This window comes from Seriola lalandi, unplaced genomic scaffold (genome assembly GCF_002814215.2).
Source record: "Seriola lalandi dorsalis isolate HSWRI2012SDOR001 ecotype SW California unplaced genomic scaffold, Sedor1 jcf7180002054938, whole genome shotgun sequence".
In the NCBI taxonomy this organism is placed as follows: domain Eukaryota; kingdom Metazoa; phylum Chordata; class Actinopteri; order Carangiformes; family Carangidae; genus Seriola; species Seriola lalandi.
This window is the reverse complement of record NW_019525490.1, coordinates 872,073-893,541: the sequence shown is the minus strand read 5'-3', so window position 1 is coordinate 893,541 and position 21,469 is coordinate 872,073. Positions and strand designations below refer to the sequence as shown.

Below are 21,469 nucleotides of genomic sequence, written 5' to 3'. Positions count from 1 at the left end.
AGAAAGTGATGAGACGGGCTCGGGCTAGCTGGTTAGCGTGCTAACTTCAGTAGAAGAAAAGACATGATAGAGACGAGAGTCAACATTGCAGTTGCTTTCCACTGCTGGAGACAATTCCTGGTGAGTAAAGGAATGACGTTTGATACTGAATTTGCAACGTTTCTTCTAGACTGTTAAGTAAACTGCTGTTAATGCTAACGTTAGCTATGTAGCTAAACTTATAAATAGCTCCTTTAATTAGGGTTGGGAAACTGAATCATCTGGTCATTAAAAAAACAGAAAACCGTTTTCCTCAACTCTAATTTCCTTCCTTCAAATCCTTTTTGATATGAATAATACTAGGACTGTAGGAATATTTAGTTTCACACCATGGGTGTCTTGTTTTTAGCATAACAGCTAATGTTAGCTATTAGCTAGTACAGTAGTTGGATCTATAGGCTGATGCAGTTGTTTTGGAAAACTGGAATATTCAAAGAAAATTTCCAAGGGGTATGTATAATGTATGCTTTTGTATGTATGTGTCTGTGCTAACCTTGGGCCGGTCCCATGCAGAGGGCAGCAGGTGGTTCCAGTAAGGGGCAGCTTTAGCATCAGTGCTGCGACATGAGGCAGGGCCAAGTCCTGGAGCCAGCAATGACAGCCTGCTTCTCTTGGATGTGGAGGGTCCTTCATCTTCTGAACATGACTCCCCTGTGTCGCTTGGGGACAGCAGCCTCTTTTTCGCCGGCCAGTGGCCTCCAGAGGATAGACGGTGGCCATTACTGCTGGGTGTTTTCTCCCAGGAAGCCAGGCCATTAGAAGAGGAGGAGGCAGCCTGGGTGGCACTTCGCTCAGGTGGGGAGGATTCAAGTCCAACTTCCCATTCAGTGGCCTCCCCTGGTTCCTGCAGCTCTGTGTGGTGTGGGGGGGAGAAAGGGCCAGGAGGGCTGGTGGGACTGGCAGGGTTGGGAGTCTCATATGTGGACATTTCATATAAGTGGGGGCTTGGCTGGCCTCCAGATGACCCATTGGTACAGCTCTCATTTCCAGGGCTACCTAGTGAGTAGCTGGGTGTGCGGCCCCCATTAGGAGGCTCAGTCCTGGCTGAGCTTCCGAGGGAGTGGCCCTGGTCACAGAGATGCCCATGTGGGTCACACATTGGTGGTGATTTAGGTGAGAGTGGGGCAAATACATCAGGAATGGGTTTATCATGATTGTGCTGAGTTGGACGTCGGGAGGGAGTGTGGCTTGGGGAGAGTGGGGGGGACCTGGGTGACAGCCCCCCCTCAGAGTCTCTGTGCTCCATCTGTGTGCAAGAGTATACAGAACCAGGCCCACCAGGGCCCATCGCTAACCCCATCCCAACACCTTGAGCTGGGGCTGGCCCACACAGGACCTCTCCCTCTAGTGCCTCCCTGTCCGAGGAGTCTCCCAGGTGAGGGCGCTTATGAGTCAACTGGGGCTCCTCGAGCCCCCTTTTTACACCCAATCGGACATGCCTCTGTTGGGCATCAGTGTTGGAGTCTGTGGAGGTAGAAAATCCCCCCAACTGGGAGAAAATGGAGAGCTGGTAGACCTTTTGGAGCCGCAACTCCTCCTGACCAAAGTGTCTAGGCACCCCTGGTCTGACCCCAGGGTCTAGGCCCTGTGTTGGGGCTGTAGGTGGAGGCAGGTCCCCCTCTTGGGCTGGAAGCTCTAATGGAGCCTTTTTGTGGGCTAATTCCACGTGAATGTGCCGCATGGTTTCTATGCTGGAGGATAAGAGTCTTGACTAACTTTTGTGCAACAGGTCAAGTAGGTTCCTCACTAGTGCCAGGAGGCAGAGCAAGATGTTCCACAGGAATAGGAAGTCCTATAGTTCTTGCTGTGATATTGTCAAACAGTGTGAAACAGGAAGCTGAACCGCACAGCACCTGAGAGGAACAAAATACAGTATTACTGTTCAGGACAGATTTGAATAATATGATAATACAATACGAGTGAAGGAAAAAAATAAAATAGCATGAAAAATAATAGACATAATAGAGTTTAGGCAGAAAATAAGGCTCATTTGTCTCTTGTCTAATAGAATAATAAGGCCGAAGATCAGTATCTCACCTCTGTGCCCGTCCTTGTCTAATTCTGCCCGTGTGGACAAGCTGCATCTGGCACAACATCTGGAAGTTGTGTCTAAAATGGCCTACTGAAGGAACCTGTCTATCTCCATGGCCGCTGCCAAAAAACAATGCCAACATCCCAAAGTAGGTAATCAGGAAACAGTGAGGACTCCAGAGGAAGGAGTGAAGATGGGGACAGGAGTTATGACCTGAAGAGAAATAAAAAGATTAGAGAAAAGTTACTACAGTATATTTATGTGTAATGCACCACTGCAAGAGAACTGAAAACATTCCACTTTTGACGGCATGCTTGTTGAACATCTTAGACACATTTCTAAGAGGGAAAAAAGATTTTAACCAACTTGGTCAGGCAACTTGGTCAGGCAACCAGTTGGTCAACACACATGAAATACTTTATACTATATTATTATAACTATATTTGTTTGTTTAAAAAAGAAATTTATCATACACTGGTCTGCAACAAGTTACTTGAAACAAATCATCAACCTGAGGGCTAAAACTCACCAGAGGGGCGGAGTGTCAGTGATTCAGGAGGCTCTTGAGAAGAAATATTTCTGCACCAGAATCGGACGTAACTCTACTGGGGCTCCCTCTGTGATTGGCTGATAGCCAGACATGTCCTCCTTGGTCACCTAAGTGTGGGGTGTGACATGGCTGTGGCATCATGACAGGGTCATTCCACCCAGAATCCCTGAAAACACAGAAGGACATTAAAAGTCATCAGTCAGTTGTTCTTACTTTACCATTAACAGTCATTAAGATGGGAGTATTCCTCACACACACACACACACACACACACACACACACACACACACACACAATGGCAGACACACTCTAAATATCCTAAGAAAAGAAAGAAACAGACGTCACGTCCTCATACTTGACAACACTGCAGATAAAAGCACATGAGAAGAACAACAAAAGAGACAGATCAATGAAATAATAGTTAATGAACTCAAATAATCAAACCTATCTTGTCGTGCAAGTAGACAACAAGTCAACTTATCCCATTTTGAGCACAAAAACTCTCTGGCTCGAGGATCAAACATGGAGGAGCAACTCATGGGGCAGAGAGTTGATATTTCCTTTGCTAACTTGGCACTGAATGGTGTCAGGCCAAGAAAAGCGGGCCATTTCCGACCCACTTGGACCAGAACTTGGGAATGTGGGTGGGGGAGGGGAGCGGGGTGGGGAGTGTGGGGGGCACCAGTAGCCATGGTGACCAGTAGCCCAAGGATAACGGCTCCTTTGTGCTTGGCGACAAAGACAGAGAAAAAGAAGCAGAGCCAGAGAGAGCGAGACAGAGAGAGACAGAGAGAGATAGAGAGAGAGAGAGAAGGTGGAGGGTGGAGGGTGCTACGGGTGCTGGGGTAGACTGGCAAAGATGCTCTTCCAAGAAAATATCTACAAACGCATGAAAATGAATATTTCAACACACTGTGTTCTGTTGACCTGAAGCAGGGAAAATAACTTGATTGAAGTACTTCCACATTTCATCCAGAGCTTCAAATGTAAAATATGATAGAGTAGAGGACTGTTGCAAAAAGCAGGGAGAGCTCATCTGACTAACACTCAGCTGGCACCCATATACATCAGTAAAAAAGAGAAATACAATTGGTTCCTGTTGAGACATGCATTACAGCAACTAATTACTTCACTTTCTCGTATTTTCCTTTGAATCATCGTAAAGAAACAGTGATGACACATGAATCTGTTACGTACATGCAAGTTATGACAAATGCCTAAAGATGCAAGCAAGAGGAAAGAAAAACCTGGTAAGAAAAGGGAAATGTATATAATGAGAGTTGTTCATGGGTATTTTCCACTGACACACATCTGAAATGTATCCACAGGTGGAGCCATGAGGGATGTTGAATAAAATCCCTAAATTACTATACAAATGATGTAATGATCAAAGTAGGTAAGTAATACAGGGGGTATCACTTACATAGCTGCACTCTAGGTGACCTGTGGCAGGCATTTAAATTGCTTGGGTGACAAATAGTGTTTATATGAGCTTATATTGTGTTTCATAGCTTTGCTCCAACTAAATTCCCCATTCATTTGGGACAATACAGTCCTCAACTCGAACAAGAAAGGAGGGATTATCTGTCAAAGATGACGCAAGAATGAGAGGGATCCAGACAGTGACATAAAGGGGAAATAGGGACAGACTGACTCTTCACTGCCCCTGTGTACATTATAGCCTGATTATATACAGCTGCATTATAATGGTATATCATAAGGTAATCATGCTGTCCTATCACAGCACACAAAGAATCACATGGACACCACAAAAAACTGCATTTGGAGCCTAAATGCCATGAAATTGTCTCTGCTATAACTCATTGTTTTCTTATTGGAATATGAACAGGAAGGAAAATGTTAATGTCTCTGAACACATTTATGAGTCACATATCCACTGCCCAAGCCAGGACATTTGGAAGACAAATACTATAAACCAGGGCATTTGATTATTTTGCTGATACTTCTCAGGCTGGGGGATGGTCTAAAGCAAAACCACAACCGTCCAAGGCAAAACAGGGATATCTGATTAATTTCTTTACTAAGTCAAAAGATAGGCAGTATGACATATCTACATGAATTCTGGTAACACAATACAAGGAATCCCCTCCTCTTGTTTTGTCCCCCCAAGGACAGGTGGAGTCTCCTGAGCGAGTGCCCAGTGGTGGACGCAGGGTGTGGGGGATGGGGAAGAATGGGAGAGGAGTCAGCGGTGAGTATTTATAGTTAATGGCTGTGTCAGAGCTCGATGGGAGTACCCAAAGGATCTGTGCTAGGCCCCACTTGATTTCTGCCCTTATTTTGGACTAGCTGAAAAGGAGGCTGGCAGAGGCCTCCCAGCCCTTTTCAGGCTCGACCCAGGACCCAGCAGAGCAGGGGAGACACTCTGGCTTGACCCCAAGAAAGGCTTCAGGTTGCTGGAGTTGTGTGTAAGCTTAGATCTGACAACTTAAAAGCTCTTAAATACTCTAGCTGGACCAATTTCCCCAATATGGGTAAAATAAAAAAGTTATCTTCTCTACATGAAATCTTTACATTAGCTATCACTGATTTAAAAAAACAACTCATTACCCTAAAAATTCATGTCATATTTCCTTGACAGAATCCTGCTGACATGAAGCGTGAAGATGTTACACATCACTGGCAGGCCAGGTGCAATCTCCATGTGACACTGACTTAGCATCACTGGAAATTAACCAGCAAGTAATCATTCAGAAAGACACAGTGCAAGAGTAGAAAAAATGAGATGACCGAAAAAGGAATCAGAAACACCTGACAACAGCCAGACAGAGACAGAGAGAAAAAAGGAGAGAGAGAGAGAGAGGAGAAAGAGGATGGGCAAACAGGCAGACCACTGCCAAGCCAATGACCTTGAGCAAAGTATAAATACAGCAGGAACAGGTAGAGCTTGACAATGTCAGGGCCAACTCAGAGTTCATACGGTACATAAACCCTGTTAACTCACAGCCTAAAAATTCAGCTGCACCAAAAAGCAGCCTTTTGTACATGGTAGTGAATCTTTTCAGATTAAAAAAGTCCTGTAGAGCAACCAGAGCCGTCCCCTGACTTCCCTCTTAAGAATGGTCCGTGTAGAAAAGCTGCACGCTGGAACGTACTGTACATGAATGTAACAAGAAATCAGTATTCAGTACAATAATCAGACCTTACACTGGAGCTATAATTAAAAGGCTTAAAAATATAAAACCCTCACAGATACCTAATGAATTAACTCTGGGTAACCGTGTCACATTTTAGGGTTAAGGTTTATTTGTATGCACAAAGGAAGAAAAAGATAAATGAGAAAAAAAAAAAAAAAGAAAAAAAAAGAAATGCCAGTAAAGTGGTGTACAGGACCAGTGGGACCAATGGACTAAATCTTAAAAAAACAAGGCCATGTTGGCCTTGGCCAAGGCTTAGCTCTGGATCGAAATGAGAGTAGACTCAGTCCCGCTTACAAAAACATTCAAATAGATAAGCTAATGATCAAACCTGGGAAATGACTTTCCGACAGCAATCAATAGGAAAATGAGATGGGACTACGAAGGAAGAACTTCTGTCTCATTTATTTTCCGCCAAGATGCACAGCAGAAAAAAAGGGGAAATTACCATTCTGGCAATGATAACATTACGGTGATAGTCTAGGAAACATTTTTTTCTGGGGAGTTTTGCTTGCAGTCTAAAACCTGATCTGGATACTAAATGTTATTGTGGACTAAAAAAGTTCACATGAGCATCCCAACCTCAGGAGCTGCATCAACAAACACTAGCAGTGTTTCCATTTACAGTCATGTTTAAGGACTGAGATAAAACGGTTCAGCACCTTTTCCGTACCTGACACCTAAAGACATACCTGTTGTGGAGCTCAAGCGTTTTGTTCAGAAGATGGTCGTATCCTTCAAGGAGGATATTAAGTGTTGAAATAGGTGCAAGCCTGTGTGTTCATAAGTATGTATACACGCCTGTGCATAAGCACCACTGAGTGTCAATGAGTGTGTGAGCACACTTAAGGCACAGGCACACTGTGGACGTGAGGTCAACGGCTAAGGGTCTGGAGTCAGATGATTTATAGCACATCAGGAGGTGCAGCGGCACATTTCATCATCATGAGAGAGGTGGTGTTACGAGTGGTGGTAAAGTATTAAGAGCTTGTTAGACTGAGATACATCATCAGTTATTGAAGTGGCAACAGTAGCATCAGTGTGTTCAGAAAATCATTTGCAAATCAGGAAAAAGTACATTTAAGACCCTGTGAACCCTGGAAGCTTTGAAAAGTTGCACATAAGTGGAATAAATCACACACACACGCACACTGTAAACACAAACTTTCCATTAAGAGGTATGCTGACTGCTCTGACCTCAAAACCATCTCTCAGTAAAATGTATGGAGGTGAAGGGGGCAGAGTTCACAGCTAGCACCTATCCTCAGAAAACACCCTGACATTTGGCCTGTATACATTCATCACAACACCCAGATGATGCCTGCAAGTGTGCCCACACACTAACACAGGCACACACAGAGTACGTCATTCAAAGCACCATCACTTTCTCTCTTTCAGCTGTTAGAAAAAAAAAACATTCAATTAAAAAAATTTAACACAGGGAGAATACAACTAACATTTATATTAACTCTTAACTTGAGTCGGTTTACACTCCCTTACAGAAGTGCAACAGACATAGCCACCGCATAGTTCAGATTTTCTGTCTGCATGCTCTTTAACAGTTGCTGTACTCCACCTTTAAGAAATAGTTTATGGCAGAAAAACAGCTGTTGTATTTACTGCTGTCTAAATTCATCTTACTGTTGTCTAAATTTGCTTTTAGTTTATCATAATTTGTTTATTATATTTGTTTATAATATATTATGTGTTACACAGGAATGTAGTAGTGTAGAGCCACAACATTCAAAAACCAGCAGAGTTGCTTTTAAACAAGTAAAACAACAGTGTTTTTTGAGGAAATCTGAGCCATTTTTATGATGTTTTTCCTCCCCTTTAGGAACAGTAAAAAGAAAAAAGAAGAAAAAAAAAAAGGTGAATCATTTCTAGATCCCAAACTAGGTTACATGCCTTTGACACTAATACTGTATGGTCTTTTTTAATTTCTTTCATATCATTCAGTCCAATGTAGACAGATGTTTGAATCAAAAACTTTTTGCATTCTCAAATTCCCCGGCATGTTCTTTTGATATAAAAATGAGTTCAGTGGCAGAGGCAGATATAGCCTTCAGAAGGGAGAAGTGCCAAGTACCAATCAAAACAAAAAGGAGGCTGTGTCCTGGGCGCGTTTCTATTATTCATCTTTAACAAATGAACGGGTAAAAACATACCTATTTGTTAAGAAAGGTAACATTTTATTAAATGTCCTTCTTTTAAGATAGAGTTGTATAAGCAAATGACAGAATTACCCAATAAGCAAACTATGACAGATGTAAAAAAAAAAAAAAATTGCTACATGTTAGCTCAGTTGCCAAAGTATCTTGCACACAAACTTGACAATACCCTGACTAACTCCTTAGAAGAAAGAGGTGGGGACTTGTGAGCATTTGGCTGTTGGATGGGGGTTAACTCTCCATGTTATAGACTATGTGATACTACATTTTTTTCAATCGGTGACATGAGCTATCATCTTGAATGGGATTTTTGTGAAAACTGTGTACTGTAGCCGATCAGCTGTACTCTGCCCTCGTGTCCTGAGCCAACTCTTTACACTCAGAGGTGTGATAGCATCAGCATGAGGTTAGCAGCCTCCCAAATGCCTCAATTGTCTCATCAACTTTTTGCAGGACCCCACCCAAGCTACTCCCAGGCCTCTGCCTGGAGGCTGATAAAAAAACACACACACACACACACACACACACACACACACACACACACACAAAACTTGCCAAGTGCTCCTGCACAAACAATCACCTGTTGATTAGATTACAGGAGCCATCTGCAGTTTGTAAATCTGATGTCACTGTTGCACTACAGGATAGGCTGACAGCTGACTGCATGTGTGTGTGTGTGTGTGTGTGTGTGTGTGTGTGAGTGTCACACAAAGACAGAAGAGACAGGAAGCGGCAAAGAAAGACATGAAAGTGACAGATGGAGAGAGGCAAAGTTGACTGAAACTGATAAACCTCTGAGCAAGACAGTGTCACACTGTCAACACACACAGGGCACTCAGGCTGGGGAGTCATGGCCGTCTAAACTAAGCTGGCTCAGTGACATAGTTGCTGAGAATGCTGTTTGACACAGGGTCCCTTTCTGTCTCTCCCTCCCTCCCTCCCTCTGTCTATATGTCTGCCTGCCTGTCTGTCTGTCTGCCTCACTTTCATGTAGCCATTTTTGGAGCCGTCGAGTCACCCGAGCCCAGCTGACAATATGACAGCAATCAATGGACACTTGACGTGACAGCAGGAGAACTTGTGACGCTCACCTTCTCAGACAGATGGAGTTTATCTCACTGCCTCATTCTTTGCCTCTCCTTCCTTCCTCTATTTCGCCTGGTGGCTGGATGGGTGACTCTGCTGTGTGTTTTCTTTCTTTTTCTCCTCCTCCTTCTCCTCTGTGTTTCTATTTCCACTGGGTCAGGCTGCCTCTCTCGCTTTCTCTTGACTCTCCGAGTTTGTTGTCTCTCTTTGCTTCCTTCCTCCTGAATAGGTGGTGTTGAGAAAGACGGAGAAAAGTCAAGTTGTTTTGTCAGGATGCCCAATAGCCTGCAATAGCTCTGTGTCTCTCTTCTGTTTTCTTCCTGTCCACCTCTCTCCACCCTCAGTCACACACATACACAAATCACAAGCCCATCAGCAACTCTCCCCCCCCACCCGTCTTGCTTGTTCCCTCCCTCTCCTTTTCTCTCTCTCTCTCGAGCTTCCCCCCCCTCCGTCCCTCTTTCTTCTTTTCTCTCATTCGCGCCCCTCCAAAATATCTGGAATACAAAAGCCACTCCACATGCTAGCAATCCCCCTTTCCTCTCCTCCCATTCCTTCTCTTCATCACCCTCTGCTCTCTTCCTCTATCTACTCCCAGGCCCCTCCTCTCCTCCCCCGTCTCTTTCTCTCTCTGTATGTGTATGTGTGTCTGTTTCCTCTCAGCTGATAGAGCAAGGTGTGCTTTGCTCACTCAGCAGTGAAGGCATACAGTGGAAAGAAAGGGGAGGGAGTGCCAGCTGATTGGCCAGAGAAAAGGGGGGTCAGCTGTAGTGGCTGAGTTCCTGATTGGCCAGAGGGAAGGAGTGAAAGGGGGGGAGGAGGCACGGTGAGCTGAAACACCGCCCACTTGCTCCTGCTCAGCCTGTTCTGCAGAAGTAAAAAAAAACAGCACTTTCCCCAAACACTGTCTGTGTGTGTTTGTGTGTGTTTGTGTGTATGTGTTCATGTGTTAAATGTGTGTCCTTGACAGCTTCAACTATATTCTGTGTACAGTGTCTAACTTGTCTGATCTCGTCCCACAACACACGTATGTGTACGTGTACGTGTGCGCGTGCGTGTGCGTGTGCGTGTGTGTGTCTTCATTCTCCCACACACAAAGGCACAAACAAAGTGTGTAGCATGAAATGTGCACAGCACCTATAGCCTACACAAGCTTAAAAGCAGAAGGCTTATCTGCTGCTGGAGTACAGATAGAGAATGAAATGAATGTGAAAAAGTTTATCAGCTGAGTACCAGGAGCAGCCCTCGTGTGTGTGTGTGTGTGTGTGTGTGTGTGTGTGTGTATGTGTGTGTGTGTGTGTGTGTGTGTGTGTGTGTGTCTCTTGCCATCTGTGAGCTAATAAGGAACAGCATGTTGACTGGGCAAGAACTATTTTGAACAGAGTGGTGTGGTTAAACGACACACACAGTGCAAACAAGTGCATCACACTCTTGTGTGCGTTCTCTCACCTCACACACAGAACATTGTGGGTGGAGATTACGCAAGTTCAAGCACTGCGCACAAAACATACCTGAAGTTGTCAAGATCACACAACTTTAAATCGGCCCTCTTGTTCCAAACACACACCTACCCACTTATGCTTTTGTCCTTATTTAGGAAACCAGGGTTGAGATATTAACAGATGTGTTCTGGCCGACCCAAGAGAGACAAACCTATTGATAGCTCTTTGTCTCTCTGTGTCTTGTCACTGTCCCATACTCCTCATTTACTGTATGTCTACCTCGTGCTCAGTTTCCATCTGTGACAGCCCATGTCTGTTTCCAAAACAGGATGAAGCATGTACACATGCCAGTTGCTGCCGAACTGCTGTTATCCCTGGCATAGAGAAGGATGGAGAGGACATTGTGTAGCTGTGTTGAGTTTTCCTTCATCAGCTCAGTGTGATGTAAAGATTATAAAGCTCTCAGAGATGAATGTGTGATTTGGGGTTATTTAAATAAAGATGACTTTAATAGTCTTGTCATTTTAACACTCTAAGGTTAGGGTTAGGAAAAAATGGTTTAGACAGCTTACTTTGTTCAGAAGAGGAAATAATTTGCATCATCTCCATTACAAAATAAGTACAAATACAGTTTCTCTTGTTCATGAAAATAAAGAAAATTACTGTGCTACACTCTTACATCAGTTGGTTTTTACATTTAAAAACTCATACTGATAGTAATATGTTAGTATGTGAAGTTACCTGCAGCCACCAGGCCAAATACCGTAAATACTGGCTTCCAAATTTGCACTCTCGCTGCCTTGTTAATCGATTAAACATTGTGCCAACAATATGCTGCAGGATAGTGAAAACTGTCTGTTATTATGGCATATCTAAATCTTCTATGCGAACAACATTCCCAAACCCCAAAGTTTTCAATATACTACCATACAAGTCACATAATAATATTAAATCCTAAGATATGAGAGGGAATGTTTAATTTTTGTGATCAAACATTGACTGAAATGATTAATCAATTATCAATTAATTTTCAGCTGATGGACTAACTTATAGATTAATCAACTTATTGCTTCAGCTCAACACGCATGTCGTCGTAGATGGATGCAGGATGCATACATTTGTGTGGGAGGATGTGTGTGAGCAGTAAAAGTGAGCAGAGAGGAGGTTTGAAAAACAAGACACGTCTTCAGCCACATACCTCCAAATATAGAGATGTGGGGATGGGGGGGGGGGGAAGGGGGGGGGTAGTTGGCGTAGAAGACAGAGACAGCAAGCGGAGACAGACAGAGGAAGATAAACTGACATGAGAAGACTGAAATCAGGAGAGGCCTCTATATTCAAATATGCTGAGCTGCTGCTTTTGACAGCACAGATTGTAAAAAAAAAAAAAAAGAGAGAAAAAACTATAATAATGGGGGCTTACTGCTAGCAAGCAGCACTGTATTTATGATCTTGTGTTTCAGTGCGCACACACACGCACACACATACACACACACACACTGTACCTTTAAGAGCCCATGTTGCTCCCCATATTTGGGGAAAAAAGGGTGTGTCTTCTCTATTAAGACCCTCCTCCATTCAAGGGCACTCTGAGTGCAGCTGAGGAGAAAGAAGCATTGAAAACACTCACTCACTCACATTCCATCAAACACATGCATTGATGGAATCCTGACGTGAGAGCATGGCAGTGTTTGTTTTGATGTCTATATGACTACGACAGGGTCGGATTTTCAATCGAGGCACATGAAACACTGCATAACACACACAGACACATACGTTGTTTTTCGAGGCCTCTCAAAGTGACACCAGCTGTGTGTTTTCTTGAGTCGGGGGTGGGGGGGTTACCCACCAGCTCTAAAACAGCCACAGCTTTGAAAAACTGTAGAACTTTGATTTGACTCTACCACCAGCTACAAACCTCTTTGAGAAAAATCAGTTAGTCACAGTTTCAAATGGCCAGTTTTAAAATATCGAAAACAAGGTCCAATTCACCCTCCTTCTCGGGGAGGGAGAGAACAAAAGGAGGTGAGGAAGAGGGGAGGTGGAGGAAGGGTGGGAAAGGAAAGTGTGTGTATGTGACCGAGGGGGTGGGGGGTGGGAGCAGTGGTTCTGTGTAATACTTTGCATGTTTAAAGAGGCGTGGATCCCTGCGCGTGTTGGGTGTCTGTTTCTAATGGCATGTAGGAGTGTGTTAGTGGTACACACATGGAGACATATGTGTGTGTTGTGAGAGAGCGAGGAGAGGACAAACAGTAGACATCAGGAAAGCTCTAATGTGCCAAAAAAAATTTTCACAGCTAATATTTACCAGGAAATAACACACAAATTGAATTGCTACTTCAAATCCATTTGAATTTTGTGATGCAACTCGTTTGTTTTTCCTGTAACATTTAAGTGAATTTGGATGTCATGTAATAACATAGAAATATTGTAGGAAGGCTGATGTTTACAGTGCCCTTTTGAACTGAAAGAAATATAACACCCTTCCATTTTGAGGGCTACACCATTAACAGGGTTAAAGTTTAAAGTGCAAATTTAAAACTGGCATTCTCACTTATACCGCACCTGCTTTTTATCTTAGTCTTCATTTTCTATTTTTATCAGCCTATTACGTGTCACCACATGGTAATAAATTTAGCTGCTTTCTATTTTCAACATTTCAGCCCTTATTTCTCTGCAGACCAGTGTCCTGTTCTGCAGGCAACTGATGCTTTACCTGCCAGTCTAACAGCTATAACCCCAACGAGAATCCCATATAACCACAACTTTACCTTTATCAGATAGTCAGTTCCTGTGGAGTTTCTCTTCATATTTGCATTTCTAAAGCAGCGTAACAATCTGGTGAGATGAACTCTCTCTGGAAGGGTATGTTTAACCAGCTGCCTGTTGATAAATAAGCTCACTATGCTGAAAAAAGGCTGAGAGCCTATTTAAGCACAATCATTTAACTTTAGTGCTCAGGAAAAAAACTGTGTAAATATGTGTATATGTGTATACCTGGCTCTTTTTGCCATTTAAGCTAATTTGCTAGATATATTTGACCAATCCCAAAATGGTTCACGCTTTATTTTGTTATTGTCAGAGTTAAATTTATGATTTGGGGTTAAATTAGGCGGAAGTAGCAAATAGACATTCTTGAACACAGACTTTTTGGGAGTCCATGTAAAAAACACCAGACTGTCCAAATAAAGCATTCCTGAAATAAGTTTTGTTTGTTTTTCCATTACCAAATATGTCTCTCCATCCACTTCTGCAAACATGTCCATTGTTCGTCTATTAATCCAGTGCGAGATGACTTGATTCTGCAAGTGTAGAAACTTTTCTTTTGTGTATCCTGTAATCTGGTTTAAACTTCCTCACAGAGATAAGGAGAGTTTGAGGTTAATTCAATCTTCCTTTCAACACCAATCCATCATCAAAAATGAACTACTATTTTCCAACTACTCATCCACAGCTCTCACTAATGTCATGTCATGATTTTGTTACTTTTCAATGTAATATTTAACCTTTCCATTTGCAGGAGTAGTGGTTTACTCTGTGATACCTTTGAGTGTCTGGTTGAAAAAAAAAGTTTGGACATAACACTCGATAATTAGCTCACTTTTGCTGTGGAAAGACAAAAAAATAAAATAAAAATCAAGCAGCGCCTGATACGTCCAGTGAGGAAAGGGAGACAGTGCAATGGGAAGAAATGCAGAGATGGGGAGGAGTGTGGCACCCTGAGTCTTGGTGACAGGCCGGGCCAGCTCAGAGGATGGAATGTTCCAGAGAAATATGCTGCCTATTCGTGGAGGACAGGAAATAAAGCTCGCTTGCTCGCTCTCTCTCCACCTCGCCTCCCTTCCCTCTCAGACCTCACTTCTTCACCCTGAATTCAGCTGCCCGTTTTTTCACCTCTCTGTCTCTCTCTGTAACATCACCTCTTTGTCTATGTGTGTTTCTTCTCTTTCCTCCGTTCTCCTCCGTTTTTTTTTTTGTGTGTGCATCTTCCGTCAGTCTAAAATCAATTCCTTTTTTTCCCTTTCATGCTTGGGGAACTCGCACAGCGTGGTGTTGCACCACTCAGACTGGCAGCGGCTGAAAGTAGTCTAGCCTGCCATCTGGGCAGTGAAAGGAAGAGGGAAAAAAAACACTTTCTTTGTAGCATAGCTCACTAATACCTAACCAGGACATACTGTCACTATTTAACCAGCCAACCTCACTGATGATTAGTCACTAGCCAAAGTGGATGGTGGAGAGGATTACACTAGCCGTGAGAGCTCATTTATACCCACATTTGTTAGAGGTGTGTGCTCATTTTAGGACAGCTGAATATGTGAAAAATGAGGAAGAACAAAGCTCAACTTTACAATGAGCTTGAAGACAAGCTTAACCAAAAGACCAGTGACGCTTGCACACGTGCACGTTTATGAACACACACGTACAGAGTGGGGGTGGGGTGGAGGGTGTTAAAGGGTGAAGGGTAGAGAGGGGTCTGGCTAGGGTTAATCCAGAGATCATTCTACACACACACACACAAACACAAACACACGCACACAAACACACACGCTTGCGGTCATTAAGCAGCAGTTAATAATGAGAAGCTTTGGTACCACAAGAGTTGCTGCTCTGTGTTTGAGCCTAAGGCAGGGCTGCACACACACTATTCGCAGCTACTAACATGCATCAGAATCCAAATAGGCAACTAGACAAAACACAATCAACGTAAATAAGTTGGACATAGATCCAATATGTGTTGTTGTTAACTCTTTCTATGAAAGCTGCCAGCTGTTTCATTTAGCAAATATCAAACCCAAGCAGCACATAAAAGTACAATTTATAGGGTGTAACTGCTTCATTTGAGATATCAGTCTGGAGCAAAATTATGGACCGACTGTTCAACGGACCTAGCAAATGACTGAGCAATAAACACTGCCATCCCCAGATCCATGCCACTAGCATGGCTAAATAGATGCTTCAGTTCATACATACGCTATTAATTACTTAATTACCTACTCCTGATTTCTACGGTCAGTTTAACTGAAACAACAAGGCACTTTGAGACAAAAATGTCTCAGCTGTTCCCCGTCTCTGATGGCACAACATCAGCCAGGCACACACACAACAGCACACTAATGAACCACAAGCACGTGAAAACAAGTAAAGACACAGATATGCCCCAATGATAAACAAAAGAGGGCCCCATTTATTTATACCGTGTGATTAGCACTCACTTCACTTAGGCTTTAACTGTGGAAAACAAACCCACAGACACACATACACATGTACAGCCCTGTATTGCTTGAAGGTGTTTTCTGTATACCACAGCTTTAAAACTCTCTGGGAGGACATGAGACATACTGATGCTTTCAGGCCTGCAGGAAATACACAACTGTGTGCGTTCTTTTAGTATCAGGAAAAACATGACTAGGGAACAGACTGTGTTAGCTGAACCCAACACCCCCAGTGTCAATTCACGTATATATACTCCAAACATCAATGCAACAAAAAAAAGCTTCCAGCATGTAAAACAATATCATTAATGAATTTCCAAGAGTGGGTGTCACAGTTTTCCAAAGAGGAATCTTCTTTCATTCTAGATGAAAGTAAATTTATGTGACAAATGATGCATGCAAAGGCCCAGTCCTGTCATACACACTCAGCCTCCGCAAGATGGAAAGATGGAAATAGAATCAGCACGGAGAGATGGAGGGCTTTGATGCTTTGACTAGAGGAACGAGACAAATGACAAGATAGCTGAGAGTAATGGACAGAGGGGACAGGACAAGGATGGGAGGGAGGGAGAGGGGCAGAGAGTGAACAGGTCTTAGCTTGATAAGCTCTACGTTGACCTATATAATGCACAGAGATTCATCTGCCTTCCAACATCTACACATTGATTCTGAGGTGTGTGCGGAAGTCACATTAATAGACTAAATGGCTCACAGCCTACATGAAACGTATTTATGTAACCTGTGTATTTGCGTGCTAAGTCATTCAATAGGATTACATATGAAACTCAAGTCACTTGTGAGGCTCCCAGCACTGGATTTTAGACATCTTTGTGATAACAGTAACACACAAGAGGTTGTTCCTTATTTATACTCAATTATGAGTGTAAAGCCCTGCTGCAAAGTTCGGTATCAACAAAATACACAGATGGCACATCAACAACAACTCACACTAGATTTGTTTTCTAGTTTGCATAAATAAAACCAAAACAACAAAGAATATCAATGCAAAATTAATGTAACAACCCAACAGCCCTTGGCCAAATGTGGTTTTTCAGCCGTGGTAAATTGTCTTGGTGCAATCTACCTACTGTATAATTTCCACTATCCACCTAGATATTTCAGGTGAAATATTTGTGTATTAGTTTGGTTTGTAGCTCTGCCCCCGTTCCTCAACTAGGGCAGTTTGTTTTGCCCAACCAACAGTCCTAAATGGACAGATATTCAGTATAATGTTATATTAAATGGAGGAAAAGCTGCAACTCCTCTCTTTTTAGAAGCTTGAACCAGCAAATTCGGGCTGCAACTAACTTATTTTCATTACTGGTTAATCTGCCAATCACTTTCTTGAATGATCGATTAGTTGTTTAGTCTATTAAATATTAGAAAATACTGAAAAAATACATACAAAACCTAAAAATATTCAGTTTACTATTGAATAAGACAAAAAAGCAAATCCTCATGACTAAGAAGCTGGAACTTGGGAATACATGGAACATTTGACACAGCAACAAAGCAAATGATCAAAATAGTTGCCGATTACTTTTCTGTTGAATGACTAATCGATTAGCTGAGTCATCGTTTCAGCTCTGCAGTAGACGTTTGGCATTTTCTACTTTATAAATGACTAAAATGTACACTCACAAAGTCAAAGAGAGCCAGAGATAAAACTCTCACATACCCACGCTGTACAGAACTGCACTTTGCCTCTCAGGGTGTAATGTCAAACCACGTTGATTTATTCAGCAGGTGGTTCTGTCGCCTTGCCACCCTCCTCCCTCTCTCTCTCTCTCTCTCTCCCTCTCTCTCTGGACTTCTGTTGTCAGCTGTGTTTGAATAAAGGAGAGCAGGCTGCTAATACAGATGGGATTGTCTTTCAAAAAGGTGTGATGATGATGCTGTTTTCCTACTAATAATGAAACATGGGTGTGAATTAAAGTTCTGAATATTTATATTTCCATCCTGCAGGTATTTTACTACTGCACTGATCCTCAATGGGGCGATATCTCCTGAAATATTGGTCAATAAAATTCTAAATTGATACTTTATCAAGTTAAGAGTTTGTGGCTCTGCCTTCCATGGTTTGTTCACCATGCAATTCCAACCATTTAGGTAACTCCAGCATCTAACAAACAGAATCAACTCTTCACAAGGTCAATCAGTAGCGCTATATTAAAATGCAGCCACTTATTGTACTTAGAAGTAACACATTGAAATAGAAAAGCTCAAATTAATCAAATACTGCTACTTGTCTATCTCATTATTTTCTAATTTCCAGCTGTCAGTAGATTTAGACCCTCCACCACCTTTGAAACGGTCTCCAGGTGCTCACTTAATCTAAGCGACCAGAGGTTACAGAGTGAAGGGTCTCAGGGTTAAAGGTGCACCAGTCAAAGCTGCACAGGTGTTATTTTAGATGCTGGGGAATAAGCTGTTATTTAGGAGAGAAAACACACACACACGCTTTTATCCTACACACAACATTAAAAAAAAAAAGCTTCCTTGCTTCCTGTAATGTCTTTATCTCTTCATAACAGACCACTTCTGAAATGTCTTCACTCTGGAAGCTTTTTCTTGGAAGTCTTAAATGTGAGGACATGAATATGACAGAGACACACTCACAGTTTATGTTGCACTCTGACCTGTCCACTGGTAAATTTTATGATTCGTCTCAAGCCGCCTCAGCTTGGACCCTAGGCTGAACAAGGTATCGCCTAGCAAACAGCATCACCCAGGCTTGGGACCCTTGAAGGGGTTACGCGATGAAAAACATCTAGTAATGCCATCTACTGCCTTTAATCTTTGTGATAAATGTTTTCATCTGGGCTTCTGCAGAAAATTATAAAAAGAAATCTTTTATCAGTGTTGCTTTGCTGTGAATAGGAGGACCTTTACTTTTACACAGCGCTGGCAGATCAACAAGGTTCATACTGACGTATAAAGAAGCTACGAGGTAGCATTTCTGTATTTTCAGAAAAGAGAAAGACATTGTTCCTGTCAGTGTACCAGCCAGTTCTGGTTCTTAGTGATTGACTTAAGGCTGTGTATTAAAACATGTATTCACAGTGACATACAAATACGGCTACATTTGTGGAGCGCTTTCTTTCACTTAACCTTAAATCCAACCCTTAGTGGTTAAATAGCTCTTTATTTAAGAGAGGTAATTTAGCTCAGATAAGGATGCAAGTGCAATATGTGCATGCACACACACTCACTCACTCACTCTCACATACAGACACAAAAACAGACACACCAGAGATCAATATAGCCCCAGAGCATTGTTGAGTACTGGATCTAACCCACATAATCAGCTGTAATCTCTGACATCAAATCCTGCAGAGACACATTGGAGGGCTGACAACAAGCCTTCATCAGCTCAGAGTGTCTAATAACCACCCCCACTTTCCACACACGCATAAAAAAAAAAGTGCTGCCAGGTACAGAAGCTAAAAAGGAGAATTGCAACCATGAGCCATAACCACTCAGCCAGTATTGTACATAGGCTGGGTGCAGAGAGGACCACAGCAAAAATGGTGTTCCTTAACTTTGATGTAACACATGATGACCCGGACTACACATGAATAAATTTGTATACTGCAGCTGAACTGTAAGTAAAGTAAGAATAGACACTTGCAGGCCAATGTTTAACAGAGGCTGTAACATTGCTAGTCTGGGCCTAATCTGTCTCTCTAAATCTCAAGTAAGCGTCATATTGATAATGTAGTCATCTTCTAAACAGCTTAGCAAGGTAGGTGGCTCCATATATGCTCCCTGAGAAAACACACGGGATCTCAAGACCACACTCCTGCTTCATTTAATGTACTTGGCTGGGACGTAAACACAGGAGCATATAATGTTTTTCCCTGAGGTTGAATATATTAGTAGTTATACATTTTGAGACAAACAGACAAGTCATCACTGGGGATTCCTGGCATTGTTTTCCTTCCATGCTAAAAACGTCCCACACTCATCCTTGCTGAGTTTTTGATGCTTACCGTCCTTCCTATTCTTTTGATGTGAGACAGACGGTTTTCTCAGTTTCTTTGTTTCACCTGAAGAGACACACCATCTTGTTTGAACATTAAAGAACTTAAGTCAAAGTGTGATTGTGCACAGGACAAGCCCAGACCAAGGACTGCTGAACAACATGCACCTCGCCTTCACGGTTGGTTACAGCAAAGATCTGCATGACGTCACACTCAGCTGAGGACAAAGCCCACTGGTTTCTCACAGACAGAGAGGTGGGGGGTGGCTGTCAGACCAACGCAAGGCCAAGCAATAGAGTGAAAAATGAAGACTTGTAGATGGATTTGCTGCAGCAATGTGGGTGAGTGTGTGTGTAAAGAAAATCTTCTATTTATATACATGTGAAACAGCTGGTGGACTCCCATATGCACATGTGCTATAAAGGTGATGTAGAGTGAGTGTGACTGTATGCACATGAGGTGTAATGTGTATGTCAGAGCCATCATGCCATGCTTGTCAGGACAATGGGAGGAAGTGCTTTGCAGCTGAGCATAATAACACTGTAATAACTGACTCTAAACACTTCATAGGTTTTATATATACTTTAAATAGGGTTCAATGCCAACATCAATGCCCCCTTCACTGCATGATGCGATGCAACTCCCAAGTGCAATCCAAGGGAACAATACGCCCACTGTACTCAGTGCTATCCTCTCCCCTGTAAGCGTTACAGTGATCATCATCACTCCACCCGCTGAGCTACAGTCATAATCTCACAGATATATGCCAGTGCTGTTGATCCCTCCTTCTTGCAAAGCCCATATATGCACAATCCCAGGAGGGCATGAGTGTGCAGCAGTTATACCAAAATTAAATGTTTACACTTGCATTTTGATGGGACATCCATACCTATGACGGTGACTGATACACTGGGGTTTCTATCCCTCACTTCGTCCCTCGCCACCGCAGAGTGCACGCACGCACACACATACATAAAGAAAGAGTGAGGAAAGCAGACAAAGCAGGGGAACGCCCCCTGCACCCTGCAAGATACTGGCAGGTCATCAGCTGGCTTAGGCTGGATTCCAGTCATTCTTTGCTCAGATTCACTGATTGATAAAGAAAATGATGACTGATCCAGGGATTACTAAATAACTGCAACATTTGTGCAATATCCATACATGGCTATATTTAAAGTTCACACAATGCAGATGATTAATAGGTAGCTAGCTAGTCAGATGTGAGGATTAGTAAAATCATACTCACCTAATAAAAAAGGTGAATTCAGGAGGGGCAACACACAGTCTGAACTGACGCGTCCCTGTCGTCTGGGAGTTTGGCCTTTTTGTTATCTCTCTGCCGTGTTGACTGCTGCGTTGTCGGATTCCAGGTAGCTAACGTTAAAGGGGCGAAAATCGACTTCGACGCTAAAAGCCGTTAGTCGCCTTAGCTCTGGATGTCTGATGGGTAAAATAATCAGAGAGCTTCAGTATCGTCTTGCCACATAGCTCGCTCGCTTTGCTGTGTGTCTACGTCCCTTCCTCTCTGTGCCTGTCTTTTTTTGTGCTCGCAGCTGTTTTCGTTGTTTCAACCTTTGCCTGAAATTCCTCCTCTGTCCCTTTAAGCGTCAACGTTTCCGGGGTTCGCCAGTTAATATTAAGGGGGCGGGGCTTCACGGCCAGCTGAGCGCCTGTCATTTAAGCGATTGGCTGCTTCTGTTCCGCTTAACCAATCAGCACCCAGGGATTAGGCCGTCTTTAAAACATGCAGATTTATTCAAAAAATCCTGCTCTGTGATTGGGCCATGGATTACCT

General features: G+C 42.8%; 1 protein-coding gene across 3 annotated transcripts in view; it reads right to left on the bottom strand.

Moving 5' to 3' along the window:
- The window catches only part of atosb (atos homolog b), a 27,112-nt gene extending 5,839 nt beyond the window's left edge, over window positions 1–21,273 (bottom strand). Inside the window, exons 1-5 of one of the 3 annotated variants that reach the window (XM_023393554.2) lie at window positions 20,921–21,273; window positions 9,042–9,257; window positions 2,601–2,787; window positions 2,077–2,284; window positions 533–1,892 (exon numbers count right to left, since the gene is read on the bottom strand). In XM_023393554.2, the coding sequence (XP_023249322.1) occupies window positions 533–1,720 (1,188 nt within the window). In that variant the 5' untranslated portion in view covers window positions 1,721–1,892; window positions 2,077–2,284; window positions 2,601–2,787; window positions 9,042–9,257; window positions 20,921–21,273. Of the gene's footprint in view, window positions 1–532; window positions 1,893–2,076; window positions 2,285–2,600; window positions 2,788–9,041; window positions 9,462–20,920 lie in introns of those variants that run through there. The other 2 variants (XM_023393555.2, XM_023393553.2) reach the window with 2 other exon arrangements.
- Between the last annotated feature and the right edge of the window lie 196 nt (window positions 21,274–21,469).